The 12,203-nt window shown below is 43.2% G+C and overlaps 2 protein-coding genes across 7 annotated transcripts in view; one reads left to right on the top strand and one right to left on the bottom strand.

The window, feature by feature from the left end:
• The window catches only part of LOC129837874 (RNA binding protein fox-1 homolog 1-like), a 14,303-nt gene extending 6,993 nt beyond the window's left edge, over window positions 1-7,310 (bottom strand). For 4 of the 6 annotated variants that reach the window (XM_055904361.1, XM_055904363.1, XM_055904366.1 and 1 more), the window contains exons 1-2: window positions 6,920-7,309; window positions 1,996-2,232 (exon numbers count right to left, since the gene is read on the bottom strand). In XM_055904361.1, coding sequence (XP_055760336.1) covers window positions 1,996-2,232; window positions 6,920-7,006 — 324 coding nt within the window. In that variant the 5' untranslated portion in view covers window positions 7,007-7,309. Of the gene's footprint in view, window positions 1-1,995; window positions 2,233-6,919 lie in introns of all 6 variants that reach the window. The other 2 variants (XM_055904362.1, XM_055904364.1) reach the window with 2 other exon arrangements.
• Window positions 7,311-8,094: 784 nt separating this feature from the next.
• LOC129837872 (40S ribosomal protein S9) lies at window positions 8,095-10,671 on the top strand. Its single transcript, XM_055904358.1, has 5 exons — window positions 8,095-8,172; window positions 8,821-8,932; window positions 9,030-9,152; window positions 9,487-9,673; window positions 10,420-10,671. Exons 2-5 carry the CDS (start codon window positions 8,836-8,838, stop codon window positions 10,595-10,597), a joined length of 585 nt encoding a protein of 194 aa, XP_055760333.1. The 5' UTR covers window positions 8,095-8,172; window positions 8,821-8,835; the 3' UTR covers window positions 10,598-10,671.
• Window positions 10,672-12,203: the final 1,532 nt, after the last annotated feature.

The following is a 12,203-nucleotide window of genomic DNA, read 5'->3' as shown; positions in this document are numbered from 1 at the left end:
TTATATGAGTCCAAACAAGAAAATTAAGATGAAAAAAATATTACACCAAAAAAGGAGTGAGCGAGAGCAGTGGGGGAGATAGGAGAGAGGGAGCAGAGTGCAATGTAAAAGGAAGAAACAAATGGCAAAGAAAAAAATAGCAAAAGTGAAAAATATCTTAAATTGAAAATCAAAGTGAATGCAGATAAATATGAATGCAAATCAAAATACAGATCCTAATATGCAGAAATGAAAACACAGGTATTATTAGCATTATAATATAGGAAGGCTGATAGAAAGAGATGTGCATAATGTCTTCAGAGCGACAATAAATAATAAATTAAACAAAAAGATAAAGTGAACAAGGCAGGAACTTGCGCAAAAAGCTTGGGTTGGGGTGAGGAGTGGGAGCTGGGAGGCATAGTGCCGGGCAGGGTCAAAGTTGAATGTTCTAAATGTCAGTTTGGGGTCACGGTGCTGCTTTTTTCTGCCAAAGGTTAAAGATCATTACTCAAGATTCCGAGGGGGCATGTATTAATAAGTGGGGTAGAAACAGAGGGAGAGTGATAGAGAGACACATTCACACAGAGAGAGAGAGAGAGAGAGAGAGAGAGAGAGAGAGAGAGAGAGAGAGAGAGATTCACACAAACACATAGAGTGCATACAGGCTACTGCTGTGTTGTTATATACTGGCTTCCCATGGCAGCATGGTTCACACAAACACCACCTCCTCATCATCCTCACACACACACACACACACACACACACACACACACACACACACACACACACACACACACACACACACACACACACACACACACACACACACACACACACACACACACACACACACACACACACACACACACCAGAAACAGGCTTTGGGGAAGTGGGACAGTGAAGAGAGGGGAGGGGGGAGTGGAAGAAAGGGGTGGGTGGGTTGGGTTGGATGTTGGTGTCATGTCACGATGCAAAATTGATTTCTGAACCTGGCCGATATTTCGGAGGGGGAGGGGTCACCCGTTCAGCCTCCCCTGTTGACCCCACCTCCATGATGTGTGGCGGCGTCTCAACTTTCCCCGAAAATCAGGACGGACCTTGTAAGTCAGGGGCTCTAGTGATGGAATATATAAATGTGGCCATAAAAGTCAGTTATGACATCAGAAAGAGCTGCTGAGGCAGGGAAAAGGACTTCATAGTCACAATGCATTGACCTTTATTCACCATTCACCTCTGTCTTTGTCTAGAGTAATAACCTACAGTATATAAAGCCTACCAGGACACTGGACATAAACATACATGTACATGTTTTCCTCATTATAAGTTCATAAACTGGGCATTGTTCCTAATGAAAATACATAAGATCCCATCAAATACATGTCATTTTGTGCTGTAGGCTATATGAAAATAAATAGTAGGAAATATTACATTGAATCCTGATAACTTACTTAATAACTTATGCCATACAATATATCAAAATACATTTAAATTATAAACATACATTTAAATACTGTGTTGTGTTTTTAACTTCTCCTTTCTCAACTTTCTTTACCCCGACCCCCGACCCCCTACCAGTAACCCGGTGCATGATCTTACACAGACATACTGCATGTTAACGCCTTTGGGATTAGCTGCTCTATTTCCAGATAAATGGGAGAGGGAAAGAGAGAGATGGGGGGGATTCACTTTCAAAAATGAATCTCCTCTCAGCTGCCCCTATCTGCTCTGCTGGATGTCAAAGGATATTCCCCTACATGGGCACAGGAGTGGAGTTGGGGAGCTAAACATAGAAGTAGCAGGGTCCTCTGTGTGTGTTCCATGTTACTGACAAAGAATTTCCTCAAACTTTGTATGACATGTTGTCGTTGATCAGAATAAAATCCCCTCCTAGAAATATGTTACAAACAACATGTGATTCCCCCATATACACATACAGTAGCTACATATCTTGACTATCTTTCCTGGACACTACTTCTATAGTCCCACACCTCCAGTCTATCATGTTGTTCTTACCGTGCTAATGGCTGCCAGAGTGTCAGCCCCTTCGTGTTGCGGGCCCTGATAGACTCTGAGCTGGTGATGCTCCTGGTACTCTGAGTTGGGGTGGGCGGAACTATAGTCTAGAGGAGGAAGTCTGCCTGCAGGTGTGGGAGGAGCTTGTCCTGGTAGAGGGTATGAGGGAGGCTGGGCAAAGACCTGGGGGAGGGTGGGGTCACCACTGCCGGGGCCAGCCTCCTGGCCAGGGCCTCCCTGTGATTGGATGAGAGAAGAGAATCAGTCAATAATCAATCAAAATAACATTGTCATAGTATCTATCCATCCTAGCTGTAGGATAAACCATATTGAAATTGTAATAGTGAGTGTGACTCTTGTTATAACAAACAAAATAATCAATTACTATCACCACATATTCATGAATTACATTAAAAATAGACCTTTTTGATTCACAACATACATTCATTGACAATGTGTGTGTGACTGCCCATAGAATCATCTCTAATGTAAGCACAAAGACCTCAGGCTTCATAAAAGTCATTTTCTCTCAGTCTTTGAGTCTACAATATCACCTGGGAAATGTATTATGGTTGAGTGGTGCTGGGCAGCTTAGATTTGCATATCTGGTACAAAACTTGAGGACCTTAAGAAAGATCCACACAACAGACCCATACCTACAGTACAGCTCACTGTGATACGCATACAATTCCTTTTGAGTATTCATTCAGGATTCAGCATGCTTTGGAAAAGAGTATCTGGCAAATATCCAATACTTTACCACTTATGCCAAAACAGTGCACCTACAAACACTTAATTGTAATGAAAAATCAACTCAGCACGAAACTGATTCCAGACTAATACCTTCAACATCATCATGATTATCTAATCAATGTACCAAATCCATTCCAATCCATTGTTTCTTCAATGTACCAAAAATAAACAGCAAGAAAGCAGAGAGTTCACACAGTGATGTGACCAATTCTCACACAATAAAAAGTGATAGTGGTGACACAGACACAACAGGAGAATAGATGATAGTCTTACCCCGTCACTGCATATCTGATTCTCTGGTACATTGTCCAACAACTGCCACATATTTTAATGCCGGCTTCCACCCGCCCACTACACCATAAGTTCTACTTAACCACCAATCGCATGACAGGAGTTCTGGGAGGAGGGGGAGCTGGGGTGGCTATGCCAGCTGTGGTCATTTGTACCTGTCAATAACTTTTAACCGCCTCCCCTCCTCACAGAAAAACACAAAAAACTTAGGAGAGCTACACAATTTTTTTTAATTTCTACATTAAAAGCTAATACTGTAGCCGTACTTCAACTTGCCCACTAAAAGGTCACCTCTAAGAATACTATTCTTATTATTACCCTGTAATTGCTGACGTACTGCCTTGTAAATATTCCCATGCCTTGTAAATACTCTTATCATTCATATCACTCATATCATAAACCTTCTTTTTGACCAGACTCTTTGAAGAGACAAAAGCAGGCAGGAAACATTTGGGTAGTTTTATATCTTTCACATTAAAACACATTAATAAACCCTTATATCTCTACTCTGAAACTGACCAGAGGTCAACCAGAAGATTGGCAGAGCTATTAGTAGATTTTTATGTTGTCCTTTACAGTTGTAAACATAGTAAGTGTCACAAGGTCTAAAGGCCTATATATCAGACTGGCTGTAATTTAATACAAATTCATGTTGTTCTCTCCAACCTCTTCTCCTCCTCCTCCCCCCTCTCTCTCTATCTGTCCATCAGCTGTTGCACTCATCGGATGGGGTGAGATAGGACTGATGGTGAAATTGAAGAGGGCGAAGTGGAGTGAAGGTATGAAAGCTGATCTGATCATTTAAACCTTGTACGATCAGCTGATTCTGATACGTAACGCAGGGAGAGTGTCCTACATTCTCATAGGTCTAACAAGACAGTGTGGCTACTGCAGGTAAAACCGCAGCATCAAAGGTCTTACTATACTAAGATATGAACTAACAATCACACTTGTCTTTTCCTACTAGCACTGACTTTGCTGATTACTTCATTTATTGAGGAACAACGTAGTTGCTATGACTGATGTGTGGTTGTCCCACCTAGCTATCTTAAGATGAATGCACTAACTGTAAGTCACTCTAGATAAGAGCATCTGCTAAATGACTAACATGTAAATGTAATGTAAAATATAAGATAGACTATCTTAGTTCACTAGGAGTGGAAAAAGAACACCTTGTCTGTGTAGGTCTCAGATTCTTCCTATCAAACATCAGGGGTTTCAGTACAAAGTTCAGGATTTCTCTATACAGACCACACATGTGTTCCTCCTATACTTCTGAATTCTTACTTTAGAAATTCCACTGGGAGATGGTCAGAAGTGAGACTGATACCATCTTGAATGTATTAGGTCTCTAGAATAGATTTACAGGCATATCATTGACAAGGTTAGTCATTTAGCAGATCATCTTACAAAGTGCTTTCAAATGGGCCTAAACAACAACCATGTAAAAAATCATAGTAAAACCTTTAAAAATAAAATGTTTTTATATGTACTACTCTGCATCATGTCTGCTAATATTGGAAGGCATGGGTGTTGTATATCTGGGTTTATTCCAGGGTTGACGCATAATAATTCAGAAACTGTCCTTTTAGCTTTCACATGGCAGATCCTGCCGATCAGTTACACACAGTCACTGGGCCATGTTAGAGGACATGTCAACACCGACACACATGCCTGTATTGTGTCCCCCGCCCCACCTCACCCCCCAATATCTGACCTTCCCAAGCTCACACCATACATGGAGAGTGTCTGACAGGGGGAGATAATAGAATCTATTTGATACTAGCACTGGCCACCTTCACACACTCTCTCTCTCTCTCTCTCTCTTTGTCTCCCACTCCCAGTAGAGTATTACATTGTCAGCAAAGAAACATTATACACAGTATCTCTCCATGTGTCTCAACTTTATTCCTTGCAGTCTTTTTTTGATTTCCATTTGTTCCCCTCTGTCCTTCCTCCCCCTATTCAGCTGTCAGGTCTCAGGGTCAAAGGTCACCGGCTCTGAGACAGGTGGTTGCTGGGACAGCTGCTGGAGGATTTACACTCCGAAGACAACAGGAAACTGCTGATGTGCCCTTTAAGAGGGCTCATAAATCCGGGGATACAAATGCACAGACAAAAACACTCACACACCCTATGGCCTACTATATTCAGTATCTTTCCATGACTGACCAGGTGAATCCAGGCGAAAGCTATGCTACCTTATTGATGTCACCTGTTAAAACCACTTAAGTCAGTGTAAATGAAGGGGAGAAGACTGGTTAAAGATGGATTTGTAAGCCTTGGGACAACTGAGACATGGATTGTGTCGGTGTGCCATTCAGAGGGTGAATGACAAGACAAAATATTTAATAACGGGTTATGGTAGTAGGTGCCAGGCGCACAGGTTTGAGTGTGTCAAGAACCGCAAGGCTGCTGGATTTCACGCTCAACAGTTTCCTATGTGTATCAAGAATGGTCGACCACCCAAAACACATCCAGCCAATTTGGGACAACTGTGGGAAACACTGGAGTCAGCAAAGCCAGAAGAGGACTGGCCACCCCTCATAGCCTGGTTCCTCTCTAGGTTTCTTCCTAGGTTTTGGCCTTTCTAGGGAGTTTTTCCTAGCCACCGTGCTTCTACACCTGCATTGCTTGCTGTTTGGGGTTTTAGGCTGGGTTTCTGTACAGCACTTCGAGATATTAGCTGATGTACGAAGGGCTATATGAATAAATTTGATTTGATTTGGGCCAACATCCCTGTGGAATGCTTTTGACACCTTGTAGAGTCCATGCCCCGACAAATTGAGGCTGTTCTGAGGGAAAAAGGAGGTGCAACTCAATATTAGGAAGGTGTTCCTAATGATTTGTACACTTAGTGTATATTACATACAGAATACAGTAATATGGAATGATCACAAACACAGATCGTCAGACATTTTACTCCGCTGGTATGTTCTGATCATAGCACAGTACACTGGTCCTCATCCCCCTACTTAAGCTACACACTATCAGTGTCACCCTTATCTGCATGACAGGGGAGCCTTCTCTCTCTCTGTGTTAATCTACTTTTCAAGGAACAGGCTAAAAATACAGGGGCTGTGACACAGAGAGACAAGGAAGACAGATTCCAGACACACATCATATCTGTGCTGGCATTTACCAATGGGTTGTCAGGGACTCACGGAACACACACACACACACACACACACACACACACACACACACACACACACACACACACACACACACACACACACACACACACACACACACAAAACCACCTGCTGGCACCACTGAGACCTGCAGATTAAATATAACTGCCAGTGTGTCATTGCATTTAAAACAAATGGGTTTGGCCCTATCAACAGTATTTAGGCCTAGATGCAGCTGTTTGCAATCTCATGACACAAATCTACACTGGCAACCAGTTGCTGTGAACAACCACATAATTTTGCTGTGAACTACTCTGAACTAAACATCATAATTTGGATTATTTTGAAATCTAGTTCAATAAACCACTTTGCTATCATCATCATGAAAAACACAAACAGTATCCTTTATAATGTGTAATACTGGGCCTGAATACATTTAATATGAATGTCCCTTTCCATTTCACAAACAGACCTGTTGTTTGTGTCATGATGACATATCATTCCCCGGGCCAGTGATTCAGCATATCCAGTGACTCAAAACCAAACTATCTCAATGACGCTTGAGATGAGAGCCATGTATACAGAATTCAATGGGGGCCATGTTTGCACCAACAGCTATGCAGGATAGTTTGCTGATCTCTGTATGTGGCTCTGGGTCTACCGACAGAGTTCCAAGAAGGACATCCAATGCTACACACACGGCCTAAAACATGGTAGGAACAAGGAGAGAGACAGAGGTAGATTACCTGTACTAGGCTGGGGTAACATTGGGCACCCTGGGGATAGACGGGCAGTCCGTAAGGCTGAAGAATCATTGTAGGAGAAGAGAGCATGGTGCATAGCCCGAAAACCACCAGGAGAGAGGGAATGGTGGAGAGATGGGAGGACAAGAGAGGGTGAAGGGGGAAAGGGAGAGGATGGTATGCTCAGAGGAGATGAAAAAACAAGGCAGGAAAATCTAAAAAGAGAGTAGAATCCAAGTGATGAAAACACAGAAGGTCCAAGTGAATGAGAGGAAGAGCTGTAAAGTCAGAAGGATAACTGTCTACAGTCAACCTCTCAGTTTAAAAAAATTAAAACAAACACCCTAAACTAAGAAACAGTCAACCTGTCTAGGTAGGAAGACAGGATATGGCAGAGAAGTTAGAAAGAACACTGCTGTGTGTCTGTCAGCCTGTCAGTTGGTCGGCCTGACAGACAGAAACACATGTAAAGGGTCCCGTTTCAGGGTGTTATAAATAGTCCCTGTCTCTCTCTCTCTGCCACCTCCACCCCCTCTCTATCAATCTGTCAATTAGCCTACTACTAGGTACCATATGCACGCTCTTCTGTTGTGAGTGCACGTGCAACATGTCGTTTGAGTGGGTGTGGTGGTTAGTAGGCTATCACTTTTCTAAAAGCATTAGCTACCATTACACAAAAAAATGAATGAATCAACACACAGACCATTTGTTGTGTGTACATCTTTGCTCTCTGTCTCCCAGTAGCACTGACAGTGGTGGCTGTCAGAGATTTGTGACAGCTGGGTCTCTCTCTCTCACACACACACACACACACACACACACACACACACACACACACACACACACACACACACAGAGCCCCAACATAGGATGCCGGTCTACACACATTACGTTACACATTTTTTTTCCTAAACAATGTTCAATAACCGAACAGAGGCCTACACAACAGCTCACAAAATAATACATGGCATACCTAGGTGATCCAACGTTCATTCCGTGTAGTACACTAGACTAGATAGTTGTTTGAAAAGTTAGTTGTTCAGCAACTTGTTCAGCAAGTAAACAAACAGTTTTAGTTTGACGAACAAAGCTGTAGTTTTAAAGTTGAACAACAGATGGAGGTATTTGCAGCACCAACTGCTGCTTTGAAGTGGTGTCGTCACATATTTATGGGAAATGTAGTTTCTGGGATCCATATAAATATTGGAGAAATCCAATTTGACTTCCTCTTTATCGCACTGGCCTGTGGAACACAGGTAATAACTTATTATGCGCTTTAGTCTGTCTTGTTTTTCCATAGAAGTAGGGTCGCAATGTTGAGAAGTAATGTATTTATACGTTTAGTTGTGCATTTCAGTAACACCGACCAACATCTTTTGTATATTTTTGGCATTACTTCTGCCTTATTCGGTCATGTCAGTCGTACACGCACTGTACAACGTGGTTAGCACGCTAACGTTAGCTAGCTAGCAATAGTGACATCGCCGGTGAGGCCTGACGTTACTGTGCTGTAGATGTCTCTGCATCTTCTCGAAAACTTTACACTTTATCAAACTATATTTACAATGTGCAGTTGTATAGGGGGGGGTCCTTAATATAAATTGTCTATTTATATGAATCCGTTGACGCTGGTTAAATAGCTAACAAGTTCCCACTGTTCGGTTTCGCTAGCCAAGTTACGGAGTACCACTGTCGGAGCCTGTCGGTGAACTGACCCTGATCCATACAATTAAATCTACTTATATTTTGCTAATAGCGTAACTGCCTTATTAAAAATGTTACGTATTACTGTGTGTGACTTAAAGATGGTCTGCAGAATAATTAACATGGGTTGAAATTCAGTATAATCACTTGTGTAATCGCAATGTTGGAACTAAACAGCTAGATCAATTCTTATTCCTCAGGAATTTTGATCCACCATGCCGGTTGCCAGGAGTTGGGTTTGTCGCAAGACATACGTCACCCCCCGCCGCCCCTTCGAGAAGTCTCGTCTCGACCAGGAGCTTAAACTTATCGGTATGTGTGCAAATAGCAGGTTTTGATGTTATTGAATCTGCTGGTCTCTAAATACCATGTATTTTTTTTAAAGTAAATTAACTTTAATCTCTCTCAGGGGAGTATGGTCTGAGGAACAAGCGTGAGGTGTGGAGGGTGAAGTTCACCCTGGCCAAGATCCGCAAGGCCGCCAGAGAGCTGCTCACTCTGGATGAGAAGGACCCCAAGCGTCTTTTTGAAGGTACGCCACAGCTAGATTGTTCTCTAAACTATATTTTGACTGTTCGTAAAAGTCCCTTGAGCTGTTAGCTAGTGAGATATCGGCCAATGATTTAAATATTCGATATTCAGATTGTCTGTGGTGTCAAGAATTCCTCGTGAATGAGGCCGTCAGTCAGATTTCCAGATGCCTTAAATCGGGGATAATCCAATTTTACCCTAAGAGGTCCAGATTACTGCTGGTTCTGTTCTACCTGAATTAATTGCACCCACCTGGGGTTCCAGGTCTCAATCAGTCCCTGATTAAAGCCAGATAAGTGATCAGTGACTGGAAATTGCTGCATCCTGTCTCCTAGGTAACGCCCTGCTCAGGCGTCTGGTGAGGATCGGTGTGCTGGATGAGGGTAAGATGAAGCTCGATTACATCCTGGGCCTGAAGGTGGAGGACTTCTTGGAGAGGAGGCTCCAGACTCAGGTCTTCAAGCTGGGCCTCGCTAAGAGCATCCACCACGCCCGCGTTCTCATCCGCCAGAGGCACATCCGGTAAGCTGTTGGTCACTAGATGGCCATGCTAGAAAGGACAAGTCGGTAGATCATTACACTGGTCTGTTATTTTAAACAGGCTCTATGATGAACTTATGACTGGTTGTTAAACCATTTGTAACATGTACATGTCTAAAATTATCTCACATGCCTACACTAACTGTTCAGGGAACTATTATGAGTTGAAACTGCACAACTCATGAGTTACTTTCTCAATCCTTAGAGGGCCTCACAAACGATAGCTCATCCCTGAGTGTGGTTTAACGTTTCAGCAAGGTCAATTCGGTAACAAACCGTATACCTTGTCTATGACTGCCCAGAGCCAATCCTGCCCATCAAGAGTTGGCAAACAGTTTCAGCAAGGTCAATGCCGTAACAGACTGTATACCTTGTCTATAAGACTGCCCAGAGCCAAGCGAGAGGCAGACTGCTACTGTCTTATTTGCTGACAGGTAATGTATGGAGGATTGCACCTCGGGCAGTTATGTGGACCAATGGTCACGGCAAACTCTCAAGTGTATTTGACTTGTAAGGCAATCGCATGGTCTTCAATTTAGTTTGGTAAGAGTACTTTACCTCATCAGGCAGGCCGATGATTAAAATTAATATTCAGACTTCCTGTGGTGTCAAGAATTCCTCGTGAATGAGGCCTGTCATTGATGCCAAACTATTCTAGATTGTTATTTGTCTATGCTATTAAGTGGGGAGGAACAAACCACTCATTGAGGTGTCCTTTCTCCCTCCAGTGTGCGCAAGCAGGTGGTCAACATCCCCTCCTTCGTGGTGCGCCTGGACAGCCAGAAGCACATTGACTTCTCCCTGCGTTCACCATACGGTGGCGGACGCCCCGGCCGTGTCAAGAGAAAGAATGCCAAGAAGGGCCAGGGTGGTGCTGGAGGAGCTGATGAGGAAGAGGAGGATTAAAATGGAGGCTGACTGGGGGTGTTCGTGTCTGACACTTCCTGTTTTTCAATAATAAAAACATTATTTGACCACAACTTTAAGTGATTTTTACTTGATATGTTGTGGGAACTGACGCTAGTTAAGGCATCTGCACAATAATTGACTACACAATGACTACATTAGGGTTATAGATGTGTGATTGCTGGACATTTATAGGGATAATATAATTCTGACTTTTGTTCGGTTGGCTATTGGAAGTGACAACTAATCAAATGGTCACATGCTTTGTAAACAGGTATAGACTAATTGAACTGCTTGCTAATGGGCTGTTCCCAACAGTGGAGAAAAATAACATGTGACTAACCATAACTTGGCTAGAGACATGGTACCAGGTTGATGTGCAGGGGTATTAAGGAATTGAAGTAGATGGTAAGTGACTAGGCAATGGAATGAACGGTGACATGTCAAGAAAGCAAAAAAGGTGAATGCAGATTAACTAGCTATTGGTTAACTAATTAGCAACTGGACAGCTTGTGGGTAGGAGCTGTGCAGTGTCTTGTTGGTTCCAGACGTGGTGCATCACTTTTCCCTGTTATCAGAACTGGCTGGAGTCTGAACAATTTTTAGGGCCTTCCTCTGACACCGCCTGGGTTAGAGGTCCTGGATGGCAGGGAGCTCGGCCCAAATTATGTACTGGTCCATGCGCACTACCCTCTAGTCTTGCGGTTGGATGCTGAGCAGTTACCATAACGAGTGGTGATGCAGCCAGTCAAGATTCTCTCAATGGTGTAGCTGTAGAGGATCTGAGGGCCCATGCCAAATCTCTTAGACCTGAAGAGGTGTGCCCTTTTCAACGTGTGTGGCCCATGATAGATTAGTGATGTGGACACCAAGGAACTTGAAGTTCTCGACCTGCTTCACAACATCCCCAACAATGTGCATGGGGGCATGCTCGGCCCTCCATTCCCTGTAGTCCACGATCAGCTCCTTTGTCTTGCTGAGGTTGTCCCGACACCACACTGCCAGGTCTCTGACCTCCCTGTAGGCTGTCTCAATAAGCGAATGGCACAGGGTAAGTGCTTTGTCTGCTGTAACGCTCCAATAGGATTGTGGATTCATGGGGAATAAATGTAGGTAAAATGCATGTTTTATCTAACAGCATAGTTAGACCGATGGTATTCATAAATTTGGCACTTGAAATTTAGGCCAATCTGAGGTTAAAATGATAAAGCAGCCATTCCTCCACTCCTTCATGGGGCTGGAGAAATGTAAACACATTCATAGATGGCTATGGATGCCAGGAACAAACATCCATAATATGAAATGATATTCACCATGTTTAACATTGGTTACAATGGCATAACACAAGCTTATTTTAGGTCCTGATGGGGAATATACACTGAACACAATGAATGGCACAACAATGGGCCTCGGGATCTCATCACGGTATCTGTGCATTCAAATTGCCATTTATAAAATGCAATTGCGTTTGTTTTTCCGTAGCTTATGCCTGCCCATACCATAACCCCACCGCCATCATGGGGCACTCTGCTCACAACTTGACATCAGCAAACCGTTCGCCCACATGACGCCATACCGCTGTCTGCCATTTGCCCGGTACAGTTGA

This window comes from Salvelinus fontinalis, chromosome 38, assembly GCF_029448725.1.
Source record: "Salvelinus fontinalis isolate EN_2023a chromosome 38, ASM2944872v1, whole genome shotgun sequence".
In the NCBI taxonomy this organism is placed as follows: Eukaryota; Metazoa; Chordata; class Actinopteri; order Salmoniformes; family Salmonidae; genus Salvelinus; species Salvelinus fontinalis.
Note: the sequence above shows the minus strand (reverse complement) of the source record. Positions and strands in the feature narration are given on the sequence as shown.